The following is a 20,614-nucleotide window of genomic DNA, read 5'->3' on the forward strand; positions in this document are numbered from 1 at the left end:
ATCTGCCTATGTCCTGCTACCCTGAGTAAAGCTGAATTATGTTGTGGACTAGCTGACTTGGTGGAGGAAATTTTAAAAACAGTGTAGTATACAGGTTGTAGCATAGCTGTGCCTCACTGCTTTTGGCCTGATTGACAGAAGGGAAGAGCAAACATTAAGAACATTTGCAGTTGGTGAAGCGGGTATGTGAGCAGATTTGAAACTCTGAAGTGGTCTGACCAAAGAAGACTTTTGTTAAAACGATTAATGCCATTACGACCAATCTCCTGAGGACGAGCCAGTGAGCTGGCTCGGTGAGTGGGTGAAGGCACTTGTTGCCAAGTCGGACAACCTGAGTATGACTGCTAGGACCCACACGGTAGACAAGGGAACAGACTTCTTTCTCCAAGCTGTCCTCTGACCTCCACACATACACGAATGTAATACAACTTAAATGTTTGCACCTCATGTTGGGACAATAGGATTTGTAATAGGACAGTAGGGTGCTTGAGGGAAGACGTCACTGACAGAAGCCTCCAGGGCATAACATACAAATTCACTGGAAAGGAGAGGGCTTGAATAGAGTACAAGGTTAGAGTCTCTAATAACACACTCAAATAGGACAGCCTAGGAAAATGCCCAGGTCCAGCTCTGCAGGAGACTTGACACATGTGCAAGACTTACAGGTAATCACACATTTCCATCTCTACATAATAAATAAATTCAACATGCCCCTGCAAGTGGTTTAAAAGGGGGAGATGATCATTTTGAGTTCATATTTTTATTCAATGAGGAGACTTTAGTTCCATTCTTCTGTATCTTCTGTATATGTGGATACAATTTTGCATCTTCGTCAAAAAGTAGTTGGCTGTATCAACATGGACTAATTTCTAGATTCTTTCAATGTCAGTCACATACTTTATTACTATACAGCCTTTGGTATTAGGACTATTTCTAATGTGTTTAGAATTCATCAAACCTTTTTTCTATCACATAAATTATAACTGCAGGGATTCTGTCTTTCATTTTGTTGCTATTCTGTATCATGTTTATTGGTTTGAGTATGTTGAACCATCCTTGCATCCCTAGGATGACTCCCACTTGGTTATGGTGTGGCTTTTTTACATTTTATTTGTGTACTACATTTTCTATTTTACAGAAACATTGGTATGTCAGCTCCTTTATATCACCACAGGAAGATACTGAGTGATGCTTTATGAAGACAGCTGAGCAGAATTCCTTCCATCTCAATTTGTTGTAGCTAACACATACTAATTGTACAGATTAATGGTTCACCGTGGTGATGCACATCATTCCCATTATTTCTACTTTCAAGTTGTTGGTATGTCTTCATTTTCAAGTGTGAGTAGGAACATGTGATCCATATCTGTGTCTAGTTTATTTATTATTTATTTTTATTATTTGCATTTTTTAATTTATTATTCACTTACCATGACATCCTCTGGTTCCACCCATTTCCCTGTAAAAGATAGGATCTACCAGGCCAGTGCAGTGGTGTCTTGAGATGGGAACATCAAGGAAGGTGTGGGCCTTCAATTACTGTTTCAAGCCCATTACTCATCTGTTTATACTTTGTGTTTCTTGGCTAAATTTTGGTAGGTTGTATGTGTTCAGGTATTTACCCATGTCTTGTATAGTTTTTCAGAATTTGAAAGAATGGTTCATGATTTCTTTGTATTTTTATGGTATCCATCCTCTCTGGTTTTATTTGGGTCTTCACTTTCTTGCTTAGTCTATTTATAGATTGGTCGGATTTTTTATCTTTTCAAAAAGCTTTTACACTTTCCTAGTAGTTTCAATTTTATTTCCAATTTGACCTTTATTCTGCCCATCTTTATGTATATATCTGTTGCATAGCCTCTATCAATATTACTTCTAATGTTGTCATTTTCATGTTTCTAGATGTTTTATTTCCTTCTATCTTCAAGGTCATTTAAGAGCAAGTTGTTTCCCTTGTATATCCTCCTTAATTTACAGTTTTCCTCTGTTGTGACTTCTTTGTTTTGAGACAGGATCTCACCAAAAAGCCCAGGCTGGCCTCAAATGTGAAATTGTCCTGGCTTCCCTAGTGCTGGGATTACAGGCATGGACCACCACACCGAGACTTCCATGTTTGGCCTAGCATCTGATCTTTCCTAAAGAATTCTGCATGTACTGAAAAGAACGTGTACTCTGCAGCTGCAATACATATTCTGTAAATGCTCATTTGCTTCATAGTATGGCTCAACTCAGATTTTCTGTCTGTCTGTCCACTAAGGAAGGTGAAGTACTGAAATTCCCAGGTTTGATTACACTGGAGTACTCCCTTTAGAAATAATAATATTTGGTGGGTCCATGTGAGGTATAGCTTCTGAGTCTATCCATTCCTTAGTATGATTTCTAGAGTTCTCCTGTTCCCTCAAAACACCAGTCCTCAAAATATACTTTTTCACCAGGCAGTGGTGGCGCACACCTTTAATCCCAGCACTCAGGAGGCAGAGCCAGGCAGATCGCTGTGAGTTTGAGGCCAGCCTGGTCTACAGAGTGAGATCAGAACAGTCAGGGTCTCTGACTTGAGAAACAACACCACAAAGGTAAAGAGGAGAAACCTAAGTATTTACCCTTCGTTGACCAACCATGTGGAGGTGTTCTTCCTACAGGGTCTGGGAGTAGTAAGTACAACACAGTGTGAACCACACACAGATAAAAAGCTGCCCAGACTGTGAGCTAACAGGATAGCAACATTAAAATGCCCATACCTCGTAATGAGCAAACTGGCCCGCTTTCCTGGTTCTTAGAGCGCTTGCTTCTGAACTGACTTGGAATATCTAAAGAGAGATCTTAAAAGAAGAGAACCAGAGTTATTAAAGGCACTTGAATTCACTACAGATTTACCAAAAAACAAAAAACAACAACAAAACCCAGCAGCACAGCTCGTGCCAGTCCCCTTACCTAGGAATGGATCAAACTTCCTCGACTCTGTCCCACAGATGAGGCAGTTGACCTCATTCTGGAGAATTCCTCCGAATATTGCTGTGACAACAGTTGATGCTCCATTTCTAAAGAAACACCACATGGGAAACAGCTCATAAAAATTGTTCTTAGTTCTTAAGACATTAACACTGGGCAAACAGATCTCATGAATGACTGCACATGTGATAGATGACGGCTTCCCCAGCAGAATACACCCATCAGAAAAGTGCGGCCTTGCGTTTTACTCCTGCACTGTGCAAGGCCTTGCTGAGGCTACAGAATGTTCCAAACTACTTGATGTCATATCCTCAACCTGAGGAAATAAAGACATTTACTACAGCTTGAGTTAATAACCACTACAGGTAAAAAAGGTGCTGTGTACCAGTGCGCCCTTGTCAAAAGTACAACAATTTCATAAAAACAGTGTAAATAAAAAGACACCACCTTACCAAGCAACGAGAAACTCAGCACCTGAGTGCTCTGACATGGTTATTCCTCTGCTCCAGCTGCGTGAGCAGGGAGAGCGACAGGAGGAGCACCTGACTCCAAGACTTGCTAGACATAAAACCCTCACTCCAAACAGCACTTCGGGTGTTCATCATTATTTTATCAGCAAAAAGTCAGGCAACACCTTCGCTTGCTGGTATTTTTTCCCCATAAGTTTGTTTCTCGGTTCCAGACCCACCACAGGCTCAGGAAGAAGAAAGGGTACCTGGGGTAGCAAGTGTCCTGTCTGTGGGTTCTATTCTGAGCACCTGTTTGTGAAGTGAGCGCTCAGAGCTGTGTATATATATATATACTGCTGTTCCTGCTTTGCAGTCCAGGATGCTGAGACAGAGGGTCAGGACCCAGCTTAGGTCATGCAGCTGCTCTCCACATTAAGCCCTTTATTTAACCAAGACACTACCAATGGATATTGAGATGCTTCAGTGTCTGCTCTCAGTAATAGAGCTATAATGGCCAAGGGTCAGTGAATACACTTTTAATCCCAGCACTCAGGAGGCAGAGGCAGGCTGATCTCCAAGAGTTCAAAACCAACCTGATCTATATAGCAAGTACAGTGACTGCACAGAGACCCTGCCTGTAATAATAATAATATTACAACAAATACTTGTTTGTGAGCCTTGTTCAATTACTTGAACCAGAAAATACCATTTTGCCTGCATCAACCAGTTTCTCTTACACTGAGCAGAGATTTCTGCACCACACCACGTTAAACCTACTGCCATGATGGTAGACAAAAAACTATCCAAGCAACTTCACTACATGCAAAATAAATGGATTTTAAAAGGCTGAAGGGACATTAGGAACTACAGGACATAACAGCCATTTCAGGTTTTCCATTTATACCTGTGTCATAACCAAAGAACATACAAGTTCTATGAAAATGAAGAGTTCTATGACAATTGACCCTTGCATGCTAATGTACACATGCAAAGTTGCCTTTAATTGAAATGGAAACTGCTTCATTAAAAAGCAGTGCATTAAAACTCATTCCTCATAATCATTTCCTGGGAGAAATCAAGTTTCAGCCATCTGGTGAGCATGGCATTAAGATTAATAAATAATTTCCAAAGTGCTTGCTGTTCTGTTGTATTAGTGCTAACAACAGTCTGGGCATTTCTATCTCATTACCACCCCACTCCTAGCTTTCAGAAGTGCTTTTAACAAATATCTCTAGATCTTGAAACATCCTCCCATGAAATGAAGCAAATAAAGGGGAAGCTTTAGTATTTGACATATTTTTCCTTCAAACTTGCAATTGCTAGTCTTTAAATAGACTAATACTAAAATTATATCCCATGAAGATTTATACAGTGCAGTTCCACTGGAATGCCCCAGGCTCATAAGACACTGAGGACACATACGCTCTCATTTCAGACAGGTTATCTTCAATAGAGCACAGATCATTAGTTTTATATAGGAACATGCTATAATAATATACAAACAGATTCTGATTTAATACTTTTTAAGTGGGTGCTAGGACAACAAACAGCTTGACCGGATCTTAGACTTCCCTTTCTCCCATGCACTCTGACTGGAACTTCAGGGTCCTGGAGTAAGCTGGTAATTCATACCGGTCACTCTTCAGTGACACTGCAGGATTGGAGGGTGAGTGCCAACGGCCAGAAAGTACTAGTGTCTTCTAAGTCCTCTCCTACATAAAGAATCCTCTCTAAAGAATACTGACAACTGAGAAGGGCTGAGCACGGTGCAGACTCAGGAAGCAGGCATGCTCTGGAAGTCCCAGGCTAGCCAGGGCTACAGAGTAAAGCTGTCTTTAAAAGATGTAAATAACTAGAATCCATACTGAAATAATAAAGACTTTCCTTCTCAGCAAAATAGCTGTTCTGATATCAGAGTATGTCTCAGACTGTTAATACAGAGGAAACAAGACAAAAGGTTTTGTTCACAGTAAGGGACAAGAAAAATTCAGAAAACTTACTAATTTCTCAGTTTTACTCAAGAAGAAAGAAATGCTTTTAGCAAACATTACTACTGTGTGTGCAAGAGACACTACTAGCTCAGTGTGGAATTGGACCCACAATCCAATGTTCTGAGATTACAGATTGGGTCCCTGCTCTCAGTAGTATTACATTATTCAGTATATCTGGTAGAAAATCTTTTAAATGCTAATTAAATCTCACCAAAAATAATGAGAACCACATCAAGATGTAAATGTAAATGCAAAAGCAGGTGGCAGGTGTGCGAGTGCATGCGCACACATATATACACCACACACATTTCTGAGTAGAGCAAAAGTAAGCTAAGTCTTACATGCAGCATTTGTTATTTGCAGACAGAGTAGAATTCTCCTGTAGAATTGCTGATCTGGAAACACCATTGAAGCCACCCTGAAGTTCCAAGTGTAGGTGATCCAAAAGGTAGCGCATGAATTCGTGGGCATCTTGCTGCTGATAACCCCTTGAAGTAAACAAAAACAGTATGTAGGGAGGCTCTCCATGTCCATCAAACATCATGAAGGACTGCAGCCCCATGCTCACAAGCATGCCTCCGATTCCCACCCTCTGTCTCACCAGTTCCACACATGACACATATTTCTCTTCATTTCAAAAACCGTGGAATATTAGAGCTAATTGGATTTGCAGTGATTTTCACTGACCTCTCCACTTCAGAAATAAATTAAGGGACAAATTAGGGGAGGGGTGGCATATGACTTATCTAAAGTCCTACAAGAGAGTCCTAGAGACAGCACACAAATCTGTACCTCTTAAATGGACTCTGAAATTTCCCACCCTCCCATGGGTCCTCTCTAAAAGGACATAAATCTTTAACTTAACCTAACCTGAAAACCATGTCTAAGTTTCACTAAAAGAAGTAAGAAATTTAGAACACTTATATATGTTTAAAAACTCATTCTTCAACCTAAGAATTAGTTATTGGGCCTGGTAGGGAGATAGGTCAGTCAGTCTTTACAAGCATGAGGACCTGAGTGCAATCCCCAGAACCCAAGTGAAACAGTATCACACAAGTGCCATCATCCCAGCACTGGTAAGGCAAGAAGCACCACAAGAACCTCCTAGGGCTCCCCAGCCAGGTCAACCAGTCTAGTTCAATCAGCAAGCTCCTAATTCAGGGGGCTACCTCATCTCAAACAGAAAAGTAAAGGAAGGAGAGAAGTTAATTTTAAAATTTAAATTTTTTCAACTAATTTAAAAAATTTATTTAAAAAAGAAATACCAAGCTGGGTGATGATAGCACATGCCTTTAATCCCAGCACTCAGGAAGCAGAGGCAAGGCAGATCTCTGAGTTCAAGGCCAGCCTGGTCTACAGAGTGAGTTCCAAGACTGCCAGAGCTACAGAGAAACTCTGTCTCAAACCAAAAAGACCAGATGTCAACCCTTGATCTCCATAAGTGTGTACACACACACACACACACACACACACACACACACACACACACACACACAAAATGAGTTCAAGATATCTAATATTCTGTACTTCCATCTTTTGGGCTAGAGAGTATGTTCTTTTAAAAATGCATTGACTCATACACAATTGTGCACCACCCTAAATTTAAATACACATAGCAACATACTTTCTTATTACTTATTACATTATATTTGGGAGAGGAGACTTCATGGCATTCTTACACTAACCCAGATCAATGACTAATGAACAACAATAAAGAGATCCAAATAAAAGAAACGATGATATATCAAATGTATTCTAAAACTATGACAGAAGTGTCCTATACACCTTTCACAATTAAGGATCTCCTTAAATGGTAAATTGTTCTGGGGGACTTTTAAGAGTCACTCTTTCAGACAAATTCTCTTTCAATCATATAGTTTCCCTTAATATATATATTTTCCCTTTCCTAGAACTTACAAACTATGAGCAGTCTCCTAATTAATGGAACTTAAAAATCAGAAGTTACTTTATTCACTATAGCTTGCTTTAAAGTATAAAATTAGCAACTAACAATATTATGTTCAAATACTTTTAAAGTTACTATAAATAAAACTGTCAAAAGTTCAGCTAGGCAGTAGCAGTGCACACTTGTGATCCCAGCACTCAGCAGGCATAAGCAGGAGGGTCTCTGTAAGTTAGAGGCTTGCCTGGTCTACAGTTCCAGGACAGTCAGGGCTACACAGAAACCCTGTTTCAAAAACAAAAATCAAAACACAAAACAACTCTCAAGAGTATAGCCCAAAGATACCCAAAGCTTATAGTTAGACATCTACATACAAAGGAAGGCTTTAAACCAGTTCAGCACAACATCCACCTGTTTTCATGACTCAAGGTAAGAGCAGGATTATCTGCAAGTCTACAAAAATTTCACTCTACCCCAAATAATCTAGGCCACATTTTTTTCTAAAATATACCATGCAAATACCTTACAACAATTTCATGAGGTGAACACATACTTATCCCTTTAAAAAACAATCTGCTTGATGTATGTTAAAGAATTTCCCAATTATCCTATGATTCTTTAATACCCTAAACATTCTCAACTTACATGAGCTCACAAGTTTCTGTTTAAAATTTTGAAATTTGGGGTTGGGGATTTAGCTCAGTGGTAGAGCACTTGCCTAGCAAGTGCAAGGCCCTGGGTTAGATCCTCAGCTCAAAAAAAAGAAAAAGATTGAAATTTAGCAAAACTAATGTCACTGCTTTTTTTTTCCTGATTCTGAATTTAAAAATGCATTTACACTATATCCCTTAAGAAATACATAGATAAATCCCAGCACCTGGGAGGCCGAGGCAGGGAGACCTCGAGCTCAAAGGCAGCCTGTTCTATATAGTGAGCTCCAGAACAGCCAATGGCCACATAGTGATACCCTGTCTCAAATAAAGCAAAAAAAGAAAGGAAAAATTAAAAAAAAAAGAAAGAAAGAGAGAGAGAGAGGGAGGGAGGGAGGGAGGGAGGGAGGGAGGGAGGGAGGGAGGGAGGAAGGAAGGAAGGAAGGAAGGAAGGAAGGAAGGAAGGAAGGAAGGAAGGAAGGAAGGAAGGAAAGGAAGGAAGGAAGGAAGGAAGGTAGGTAGGTAGGTAGGTGACTGGGCAGTGGTGGCGCATACCTTTAATCCCATCACTCAGGAGGCAGAAGCAGGTGGATCCCTGAGTTTGAGGCCAGCCTGGTCTACACAGTGAGTTCCAGGATAGCCAGGCTACACAGAGACCCTATCTCAGAGAAGTAAAAGTAAGTGATTTATTTTATTTTGTGTATATCAAGTCACATGCACATCTGGTGCCCATGGAAGCCAGAAGTAGTTGATGGATCCCCTGGAGCACCATGCAGGTGTTGGGAATCAAATCAAGAACAGGTGTTCTTAACCAATGAGCCATCTTTCCAGCACTATATAATTGATTGATTTTATTTTAAAGACTTTCAGATTAGTCAATGAGTCTAAGTATTATTTAGTATCTTATTTTTTCAGTTGTCTCCCAGTTACATAATCCAGGTTTAGAATCCTCTTTAGCTACCTTACATTTCTCTTGCTTTGTAATTGGGATAAATGACATGCACATTGTATGTTTCAGGTGTCACCAGTAACTGCTTGTGAACAAATGAAGAAATGGGTTATGAAGACCCAAATGCAGTCTCCATGACACACCAGAATGAAGAGAAAAGACTAAAGGAAATAACAAAGATTTCGATATTAATGGGGTTCTTTACAATCAAATTGTTAGACCTAAGATTATCCTCTTCTTTGATGCCTACAAAAAGACTGGCAGACAATCTCTCAAAGTGATATGAGAAATCACACTGCCAATACAAGATGCCTAACAGACCTGGAAGTGTCCTTTCCAAATGGAAGGCCAAGAAAGGATACACTGATGGAACACAGTAGAGGGGACAAGGGGTAAGGGTCGGTCTCTTCATAACAACTTGTGGCATATTAAGACACACATTTTGAAGACAAATGACTATTTTGATAAAGAATAACCAGACAAACTGTCACCAATGAAGCACCTGGTCAGGTTGGAAAGCAACACACTGAATAATGTGTGTTATTATGTATTGGTCCTGCCTAAAAACAGAATAATCTACAAGATGGCTAAGAGCCAAGAGCAGCTAGGTTTGATGTGGCAGAGGACGCCTGTAATCCTGAGGCAGGAGGATCACCAAGTCCAGACCAGCCTAGACAACCAAGTAATGACCTCATCTCAACAGAAAAAAAACAAACAAACAAAAAAAATAACTTTACACAAGTGGGGTCTGTATTCTCACCAGATACTCAGGAGACTGAGGCAGGAGGATCCTAAGTTTAGGTCAGCATGGACAACCTAATGAGACCTTGTCTCAAATTAAAAAGGGCTGAGGATAGCTCAGTTGTAGAGCACTTACCTACCATGTGCAAGGCTCTAAGTCCAATTCCTAATACCACACGTCAAAACAGGAGTAAGATAACAGGTGTGTTGGGGAATATTATTTTAAAGTGTGTTACTTTTGTTTATGTTGCATTTATTTAACTCTGTGAAGCTGTGTTACTGTGCTTGTCTAAAACATCTGATGGTCTAAAATCATCATACACAAGTGGGGTCTGTATTCTCCCCAGCTACTCGGGAGACTACACTGAAGTAGAGCTGCCACATTAGATGAGGAAACCGATGCTGTAGAGTATTATTTTAAGATGTGTTACATTTGTTTATGCTGTGGAACATTTGTTTAATGATGTAAAGTTGTGTTGCATTCTTTTATGTTTCATTTGTTTAACTCTGTGAGGCTTTGTTACTGTGCTTGTCTAAAACACCAGATTGGTCTAATAAAGAACTGAATGGCCAATGGCAAGGCAGAAGAAAGGATGGGTGGGGCTGGCAGGCAGAAAGAATTGATAGAAGGAGAAATCTGGGCGAGAAAGATCAAAGAACCAGAGAGGAAGGAGGAGGACTCCAGGGGCCAGCCACTCGGCTACACAGCCAGCCACGGAATAAGAGTAAGATTTACAGAAGTAAGAGAATGGGAAAAGCCCAGAAGCAAAAGGTAGATGGGATAATTTAAGGAAAGCTGGCAAGAAACATGGCAAGCTAAGGCCGGACATTCATAATTAAGCATAAGCCTCTGTGTGTGATTTATTTGGAAGCTGAGTGGCGGTTCCTCAAAGAGAAAAAGAGTGAAAACCCCCAACAACACAGTTGTAGTGATGCACGCCTGTAATCCCAGCACTCAGGAGGCAGAAGCAGGCAGATCTCCGAGTTTGAAGCCAGCCTGGTCTACAGAGTGAGTTCCAGGACAACCAGGGCTACACAAGAGAAACCCTGTCCCAAAAAACAACAAAGAAAAAAAGAGTAAGACATGCGTCCATAAAGCCTATTAGTCTAGGATAAACAGCCTCTAAAATATCTAAAACATATTAGAGTTTTCTTTTTCTTTGGGAATGGAAGATGGAGCAAAGTCTTATTGTATGTGTAGCCCACTTCAACCCTGCAATCCACGTGACTCAGTCCTGAGAACAAGGACTGCAAATGTGAGTCATCACACCTATCTCATTAATGGCTCTTGACTGAATGATTTATTAATAGGCTGTTTGCATACCTGGTAGAATTTTAAGTTCTATTCATATTTAAAATATGTCAACATTCATAAAAGCATTGTAAGTTACTCTTTTGGCCAGAACACTTACAAAACTAAAATATATTGAGCTATTTTTTGCCCAGTGTTTGGCACTGTCATATAAAACCTGAAAATGACAGAAATGAATGTGTTTACCAACAATGCAGAAGCATGCAACAGCACACCTCCTACCAGAACAAATGCTGTTTAAATAAAGAACAGCGTAGTATTTTAAAGTCCTCTTTCACAAATATCCCAAAAGATTGAAAATCTCAAAAGATCTTTTATGTTGTCTAGAAAGCCAAGAACCACTAACATAAGGTGAAATCATTCCCCCATGCCTTACATGAATTATAATAAGAACTGAATTTTTAAAAAAAAAAAAAGTTATGTTTTAGGAAGTTGAGGCAATCAGGTTGTACATGGAAGCAGAAATGGCAAGTAAATATGAAATGCAAGTGAGTACCACATGAGCTGATTGAATTTCTAAAGAGGCTTCCATGGGTGAATAATGCTAGATCCTAAACAAAGAGTTTGGGACCACAGGGCAAACAGACAGCCAGACCACAAGGCAAACACATGTTGATGGAAGCAGGAGTACCAGAGACTACCATAAAAGACCATCTATTACAAGAGCACAAACACTTTGACCCAGCAAGTCTGCATTCAAATAACCATACATATATACATACACAGGCTGTCCATCTCAGCAACACACATGCACATACCTATAAACAAATCTACAAAGCTACAGTAAAGAGGCTATTCATAGAACCACTTATTTTTAAAATTAAATACACTTGAACATGTACAAAGATTACCACTGAAAGCACACATGGAGATCAGGTAACTGGTTGCTTCCAGAAAACAGAAGGACAGTGAGGGACTGAGTGAAAGAAAACACTCAGTGCCTATTTTAATCTTAATCTTTTAAATTTTGAACCATGCATATTTGGCCTACTAAAATAAGGCTGGATGTATTTAAAAAAAAAAAAAGATGGACAAGGCTGGGCATACTAGGAAGCCAGGGGTATATATAGTAAGTGGATATGCACACTAGAATGTGAAGAACTAACTTTCCCTGCTAGGTAACTGGCTTTTGGTTCCAGTGGGGGAAAGTAGCCTTGACATGTATACAAAAGCGGCTGGCTGCATTCATGGTTTTTGCCCATGCTCACTTTGTAAATAAAAGATGCTCCTACTTCTACATGCATGTTTTTCAGAACCCTCTAAGTTCATTCCAGGAGTCAGTTTCTCCAGACCTTGCCCTGTCTTAATCAAGGAAAACAGGATTTACAAATAGGAAAATGGTCAGGGTTATAAGTAAATACAATGGAAGTATAATTCAAGACTCACTGTGCTTCTGCATGACCATGGTTCAAGAACCACACCTATCTGTAAGAGCCTTGAGAAGAAAGTCCTACCCACAGAGCTCAGTGAACCTGCTATCAGTGTCCTCACAGAACTCACAGCAAAGCAAGTTCCACCTCTGGGCTTGTAACTCGGTGCTGTGTGGTGACAATCTCAAGACCTTCGTCCTTCAACAAAGGGAAATTCTTTGAGTACACAAAAATGGAGAACAATCACTGCAGGACCAAAAGAAAGACCAGCTGATACCCAACAGTAAGTTAACAGACATCAGAATTCATGTGTGTCAGAAATCACCTGAAAGACTGAGTAAATTTCTCAACCTAATCATCTCTTCTGAAGTTCTTTCATTTATCAGCAGAAATACTAAAATCAGTAAACTCAGCAGTTAAACTAAACCATGCTCACAGCTGGACTATAGAAACCAGAAAGGACAGTGATGAGGTGATATTTGGAGAAAAGCAGATTGCACTGGATCGAAATATGGGTGTGTCAAATACATCTGAGATGGAAGGACCAAGGAAACTCAAGCCACATCTGCTATGAACCAACTCCTAAAGACTTTGGGTAGATGTGTAAGACTGAGCAAGCTGCTTCTCTGTTTTGACGTCTCTAAACTTAGCGGTAACACGTCCTGCCTTGGCCAAAATGCTTTGTTGCTTGGTTCTTTTGTTTGTTTGTTTGTTTTTGGTTTTTGAGACAGGGTTTCTCTGTAGTCTTGGTGCCTATCCTGGATCTCGCTCTGTAGACCAGGCTGGCCTTGAACTCACATCTACCTGGCTCTGCCTCCCAAGTGCTGGGATTAAAGGCGTGTGCCACCACCACCCAGCTGTTGCTTGGTTTTTAATAAGGATAAAGCACTTAGGGCTTGCCACATTCAATAAATGGGAACTACAATGATACGTAAATTTAAAGACTGATGAGTGGCATCTGAGCTGTCATTTCTGCTTTTCCTGCCTAGATTCAGGTGACTGTAAGTTTCTTAGGAGTCTCTGAGATGAGACTTACAAACCCAGGGTTAATGGCAGTTCAGTCAGACACTCAGAGGCTCAACTCACTTGGTAAGCAGTAAATTACAAGACTTTGATCTTTTACCTTTTAAACATTTCTCTGTACTAAAAGGTACAAGATATATTGTTAAGTTTCACTACGACATATGATTTTTAAACAAAGGATATATTCAAGGTGCCAAATCATGACTTCTAAGAGCTATAACATGTTTCAATAAAAGAATAAAGTCAGCCAAATGTAGCAAACACTGGCATACCATATATCTGTAATGACCCAAATTATCACAGGGATAGGTAACCACGAGAGGCAGGACAAGCTACCAGAGAGAAAGGGCAGGTAACTAAGCAGGACTGGCCCTACTATCTCCCTGAGTGAGACTCCTGGTCAACCTGGAGTGACTGTCCCAGAGCTTTAGAAGCTGGCCAGCACAGTGCCTGCACTGTGGGTTTCCACGGTTTCCTTCCTTCCTTTGTGTGTGGCGGCAGCGTTACGGACTGAACCTGTGGCCTCCCCTCCTCACACACATCAGGTTAGTGCTCTACGACTGAGCCCCAGCCCTCACTTCAGTCTTCAGTGGGGATAAGAAGACAGTACATGATGACAATTATTTCTCTGTAGAACTTGAAAGAACCAGGCTCAGTGAGAGCACTGGCTGCTCTTCCAGAGGACCCAGGTTCAATTCCCAGCACCCACATGGCAGCTCACAACTGTCTGTAACTCCAGTTCCAGGGCTTCTGACACCCTCACACAGACATACATGCAGACAAAACAATGAACATAAAAATAAAACTTTAAAAAAAAAGACTTAGAAGGATCAAGGAACATTTGTCATCCATTACATTTTCCTAGCACACATGGGCTACTTATAAGGGTCTTTAAATAAACCAGTATTTACTCAGTGCTGTCTGCTCATCTAATAAAGTGCTGCTTAGAGCGTCTGTAGTAACATCAGTCTTGTAGGAAGCTAAGAAAGAGCAGGAAGAGCACAGATGTCCTAAGCGCCCTTCAATACTTACCTGAAGTTAGGCATGATCTTCCAGACAACATAAAACAACGACTCGGGACTGAATGCAGTCTGGCTGCCTTGCCATAAAGCACACAGTGTCTTCCTAAACTCTTCTACCAGAGACCTGGAACAGAGGGAGGAGGATAGCTTTAGCATCCACGAAAGGCCATCGTTTCATTTCAACACATGTGGCTCAACTGTCTAAAAGACAGTAAAAAATGAAAAAATGTCAAGGGCTGAGTCTTCTGAACTCAGCCCGATAGCTATGTGAGAGCATTTAAAAACCCCATATGAATAGCAGTATCGCTGACAAAACTAATTTTAACTATATAGTTATCTTTGAATGTGTCACGGTACTATCCTTTTGTTCACTAAATTTAAAGGAAACATACAAAACAATAAAGCAGTGGATAATTTACAAGCAAATTCCTTAAACATGCTCACTTAAAAAAATGTCAACAATAATAGAATGTCCCCATCTCCTGCCGGTCTCCTTCCCTAGCAGGGCCCTTCCAGGTTGTCCCTATTCATCTCTGCCTCCCTCAGACAGTACGCATGGTCACAAGGCTTCAGGGCTTAACTCCACACACTGACCCATAAACCCAATCTAGAAGGAACTTTGGTCAGGTGATATTTGGTGTTTGTGTCAGGATCTCACTATGTACTCTGGCTATCTTAGACTTGCTATGTAGTCAAGGCTGGCCTCAGACTCCAACTCCTCTGCTTCTGCTGGGATTAAAGGTGTGCCCACCATGTCTGGGCTTCATGACTGCTTTTATTTAGGTTTTTCCCATTTCTGACAGGAACTTCTACTGGGCATCTCCCTGATCACTTCACAGTCACTATGTGCACTGCTCTGTGCTCTCCCAGCTCCTCCCCCAGCAGCTAGTCTTCATTTCTTTCACAGGGACAGGACAACCCCCTCCCCCTTTTTTTAATCAATCTAGAAAATCAATCAATCAGATGAACTCCTAAAATAAAAACCCGGGAGTATGCCACTTCTGGGGAATTTCCTCAGAACAAAAGTAGTCCTTAGCAACCCCTTATTTTTCCCATTGCTAGGACACTTTAGTAATGAGAGCTCCCCACTATCTGGGACTATGTGGACAAAAGCTGCTCCCCTGAGCAAGAAGGAGCCTTATGACTTTGCAAAATAGTTCTCAACAGATAATCTCTTAAATTCACATGAGAAATAAAAACCATGGATATTTAATTTAAGTTAGTTAGTTTTGATTCTTCTGTGCATGTAGCTAAACTGATACACTTGGAATTCGGTTACTAGATCTAGCAATGTAACTAAGCACTCTTGGATACGTGACTGAAGGTTCTCTCTGACAGCAAACCGTGTACACTGGCCTACGTCCCAACAGACACTGGAACAGCTGTAAGGTGCCCTATGTACTTTGCTCCATCTGCAAGGAAGGCTAAGAGGGCACAGCACATGGTCTGGGTTCTGCACACTTGAAGCAGGGTTAGGTGACAAAAAGCAGAGACAGCACCAGACCCTCTTTGGAGGTGGCACAGGTAACAAGTACCACCCCAAGGCCATGGGGTGAGCAACGGCTGCACTGTCTCCAGCAAGTCTGTGCATGACTGTGGCTGTGGTGCTGGCTCTGGACCCGATTTTCAACACATCCAGTGATGCAGACTCACCAACAGTTCTTCAGTAAACTCTCTCTAGTTTCTGTAGTCTGTAACCAAATTCTAAATAATACCAATACACTGAGTACTGATAGTGCTTCTCCTAACTTCTGCACACATGTATTTTCCCCTTTATTTCCCTGCTGTTTACTTTGACACAATGGAAGCCCCGCAAATTAGGCACTTTCCTATTCATCCTATATGCTGCCTCCAAAGGAAATTCCCTTCACACAACACATGATCCCTTCTCTATGTTGGGGCTCTATCTGCATTGCCCAATATTCTAACATATTTTCTCTCCCCCCCTCTTTCTCCCCTCTCTCTCCCTCTCTCCCCTCTCTCCTCTCTCTCCTCTCTCTCTCCCCTCTCTCCCCTCTTCCCTCTCCCTCTCTCTCTCTCATAGAGGCAAGGAAAATGGCCTTTCAAAATTAGTGGGGAAGGGGTATGTGTGGGAGTGAAACAGGCAGACAGGCAGGTAGGAAAAACATTCCATGCATACAGGTAATCCATACCTCTGCTTCAATAAAGGTGTGGAAAAGATGCGTTACTTTCTATTAGTCTAACAGAGCAGACCTTCTGAGCCCCAGGTGGGCGAAGCTGCAGTGAGTCTGAATGTAAAATGATCCTTGATGACCACTTCTGTTTTTCACCCCTCCATATTAAATTGGCTATTAATTTCATTATCCCAAACACTATCAATAACAGATCAAGAGATTAAGATGAACTAGCAATACTTAGTGACATCCATACCTGGAAGTCTGTGCATACATAGATGTCTGCAAAGACGAGTGCAGCACTAGCTATCCTTCCCATTGTAATAAACAGAAATAAAAACCAATTACTAAGATCATGAGCTAGATTAACACAGTATTACAAGAGCTTTATGAAATCTACTTATTAGCTCCAACAATCTCAAAGTCACTGAGCGCGCCTCAGTGTGCACTCAGAGCCGGACAGGCATTTCTGATAACTCACACGTTGCTGTCCCCTTGACTCCTGGTGTGGTATGTCCGTCTTCCCGCTGTTTTTCCATTCCTCAACTCCACTGCAGGCAGTTCTTTGAAATAACAGCAAAACTGCTCAATGTTACTATTTGAAAAGGAAGTGAAGAAAATTATTTTTTAAAGAAAAGAATCTAAAGGATAGTTTTAAAAAAGATTCTACAAAATCTAGACAAGAATTTTCAAGATGTAATCGTTTCCTTTCTCATTGGGCAGGACTCAGTGCAGTCCTGTTTCCCTGAGTTCACTGCTATTCCCTCACAGCAGGTATACAACTTTGTGGGGATCAACAAATGACTGACAGCAAACCTCTCTTCAAAAATTCCATTTCCCTCCATCACAGGTTATTCTGCCCCTTCCTCCTTCCCTCCACATCTTCCCTTCTCTTGCCTTGAACTTCCTATGTGGTGGCCAAGAATGACCTCAGACTTCTAATGGCCCCGCCTTACTTCCAAGTGCTGAGGTTACCGGCATACACCAGCACACCCAGCATGTGTGCTGGGGATCCCGCCATGGCCTGAGCTACACCTTAGCTTCCACTTCTCTTTTAGGGTGCTTGTTTCCAGGTATTCAATAAAATAATCCCCTCAAATAAAACAAACCATGAAACCAATCACATTATTGACAAGTGCTACAGAGAATCACAAGGACAAATTAGAGGTGCCTAGATTTCTCTGAGGAGGAATGGGTGAGTGGGAAGACAGAGCCTCTAACTAAGGCAGAGACAGCGTGGCTCTATTCTTTGACTGGAATGTGACTGGGAAAATTACTGACCCCAGCCTTGATCCCTCATTAACGTCGAAAAGTACACAACTTCAGAGTAGTTTCTTCTACTGAGGTCAGCTGTACTGGCTGCTTTCTTTTTATCACTCTCTTTCTCTGTGATGGTTTCATGACCATGATGGAGACTTAACCAGTGGCTAAAATAAGCTCTGAACCAGGTTCCCTGTAGCCTAGGAGTCTACAGACTAAAGCCTAAAAGCCAGATATAGCCCTTAGCCAGGGAACTTTTATGTTTTCAACAAAGTTGTTTGTTTGTTTGTAACTTGTCTTTTCCTTCTCTAACTGGGTGGGGTTTGGCTATGTTGTCCAGGCTTGAGCTGGCAATCTCCCTGCCTAAGCTTCCTGAGTAGCTGAGATGATATGCATCTATCATTAACATCTGCCTTGAGTTTTACATGTTTAAAAGCTATTTTTTAAAAAAGCTAAGAAATACCTGAGAGGGATAAAATGGGAGAGAAACATGCACATGGCCTAAAACAGTCACTATCCCACCCACCTTTCAAACAGAGGTGTCCCGACCCCCCCCCCACCCCCGTAGCCATTCAAGGAACAAAGAGAACTAAGAGCTAACCATGGTTGTCTAACAAAAATGCCTGAAGGAGTTTAGACAGTTACATTATTTAATCTTTCCTCCCACTGTATGAAGTAGGAACCATTCTCTCAACTTTACTGATGAGGAAAAAAGTACAGGAACTAGAGCAGAGTCAGAAACAGTCTCGGAAAACACTGAGCCTTGCTCTTGGTCCGTAGTGTCCAATATATAAACCTCTGATTGGAGCATTCATTACCTGAGCGACTGAAGGATAGCATTCATGAAACACGTGTTGCCCAAATTCCGAAGGCCTGTGGCACAAATGGCAGTCGTACTTCCCTGTAACATGGAAGAAGAGACCATCAGCATTGCCAAGATGTCTGTTTCAAACACCAATGCTAAGCCAAGCTCTCTGTTTCAAACTCCAACTCCACGCCTATCTGGAAGTATTTATTCCTTTCCCTTTTCTGCCCAGTGAATATTTCAGACAAACTCTCTTACACTATTTTAGCATCTGTTTCTGAGAAAATAAGTATCAACAAGTACCACGGATGCAAGAAAACAGGAAAATACATTTTAAGTTAATATAAATTAAAAGACTCTACTAAAAATATAAATTGAAAATTACAAACATGTAAACCCCAACTTTTAACTGAAAAGCAACTCAAGTGATAGACGTTTTCCCAGCAATGGGCATGAACCATAAAATGCTACCTGAACTTCTTAAAAACGGAGGCTTGGTTTTTTGAAGTTCTACAAATGCCCCAAGGTATCTGAATACTACACCATGAGGCAAATCCTCCAGTCCAACCCAAATATCTCTGCCTGTAAATGGGTCAAACAGCACCTTAGCTATTTCCTTAAAACTTTAGGCATAGGTGGTCCAGTGACAGCAAAGGATCAAATGCAAGGCAAAAATGCTGCTTGGGTCATTTCAATATATGTAGTAACTTTAAAACTGTTAATTTATAAGTGGTTTCCAAAATGAATATGAATACTTCCATGGTGAAATTATATTAATGAAACCCTGAGGCAAAAAACAAAACCAGCCGGGCAGTGGTGGCGCACGCCTTTAATCCCAGCACTTGGGAGGCAGAGCCAGGAGGATCTCTGTGAGTTCAAGGCCAGCCTGGTCTACAGAGTGAGTTCCAGGAAAGGCAAAAAACAGAGAAACCCTGTCTCGAAAAAAACAAAAAAACAACAAAAAAAAAACACCCTACCAAAAGCTCAGACCAATAGAATCTAGGGAACTGTACTTGATAGTCTGTCAACTTGACACAAACTGGAGTCATGAGAGAGGAGGGAACCTCAAGAAACTCAGCTCTCCTAAGACCGGGCTGTAGGCAAGCCTGTAGGGCATCTTCTTAATTGGTAATTGATGGGAAGGCTGAGGGCTGGTGGTCCCGAGTTCTGTAAGAAAGCAGGCTGAGCAAGCCATGGGAAGCAAGCCAGTAAGCAGCTCCCCTCCATGGACTCTTCATCAGTTCCTGCCTCCAGGTTCCTGCCCTGTTTGAGTTCCTGTCCTGACTTCCTTCAGTGATGAACAGTGATGGAGAAGTGTAAACCACATAAACTCTTTCCTCCTGGAGTTGCTTTGGTCATAAAGTTTGATCATAGCAACAGAAATCCTCAGACAGGAACTTTACCAGGAGACAGGCTCTCAGAGAGCACCACAGAAGATGCCAAGTAAGCACTAAGAGTGCACTGCCTGGACAGGGTGGACAGGGTGTGTTGGGCCACACCTTTAATCCCAGTACTCAAGAGGCACAGGCAAGCTGATTTTTTAGTTCAAGGCCAGCCTGGTCTACATAGAAAGTTTCAGGCTAGCCAGGACTACACAGTGAGACCCTGTCTCAAACAACAATAAAACAAACAAACAAACAACAGTGAATTGCTTGCAGGGTGTTATTAATCCTAACACTGGGGAGGCGGAGGCAGAGGCAGGCAGAGCTCTCGGTTTGAGGCCAGCCTTGTCTACACAGAGAATTCTAGGATAACCAGGGCTACACAGACCACTTCCAGAGGGGGGAGAGGGATATTTATAAGTGGCAAACATTTTTGCAAAACACTTCAAATCAAGACACATTAATAAGTTTATAGCAGGTAAGAGCCCTTGTTAGAGCTGTAACAGTGATCAGATCTTAACTCTTACACAGGAATAAAATTTAATTACTTACATTTACTTTTAATAACTTGCTGTTTAGTGATGAGTTTTCCAATAATTTTCTTTTTCTATGCCTGTCAGCTGTAAAAGCTGAGCTATTAAAATATAAACAGACAGTTTAAAAGACATTAATG

General features: G+C 41.2%; 1 protein-coding gene across 2 annotated transcripts in view; it reads right to left on the bottom strand.

The window, feature by feature from the left end:
- Positions 1-20,614, bottom strand: part of Usp3 (ubiquitin specific peptidase 3) — a 74,743-nt gene that overhangs the window by 6,566 nt on the left and 47,563 nt on the right. For both annotated transcript variants that reach the window (XM_006979311.4, XM_076576566.1), the window contains exons 5-11: positions 20,494-20,575; positions 18,573-18,655; positions 16,976-17,089; positions 14,370-14,483; positions 5,731-5,877; positions 2,932-3,038; positions 2,739-2,819 (exon numbers count right to left, since the gene is read on the bottom strand). In XM_006979311.4, coding sequence (XP_006979373.1) covers positions 2,739-2,819; positions 2,932-3,038; positions 5,731-5,877; positions 14,370-14,483; positions 16,976-17,089; positions 18,573-18,655; positions 20,494-20,575 — 728 coding nt within the window. The remainder of the gene's footprint in view (positions 1-2,738; positions 2,820-2,931; positions 3,039-5,730; positions 5,878-14,369; positions 14,484-16,975; positions 17,090-18,572; positions 18,656-20,493; positions 20,576-20,614) is intronic.

Source organism: Peromyscus maniculatus, chromosome 7, assembly GCF_049852395.1.
Source record: "Peromyscus maniculatus bairdii isolate BWxNUB_F1_BW_parent chromosome 7, HU_Pman_BW_mat_3.1, whole genome shotgun sequence".
In the NCBI taxonomy this organism is placed as follows: Eukaryota; Metazoa; Chordata; class Mammalia; order Rodentia; family Cricetidae; genus Peromyscus; species Peromyscus maniculatus.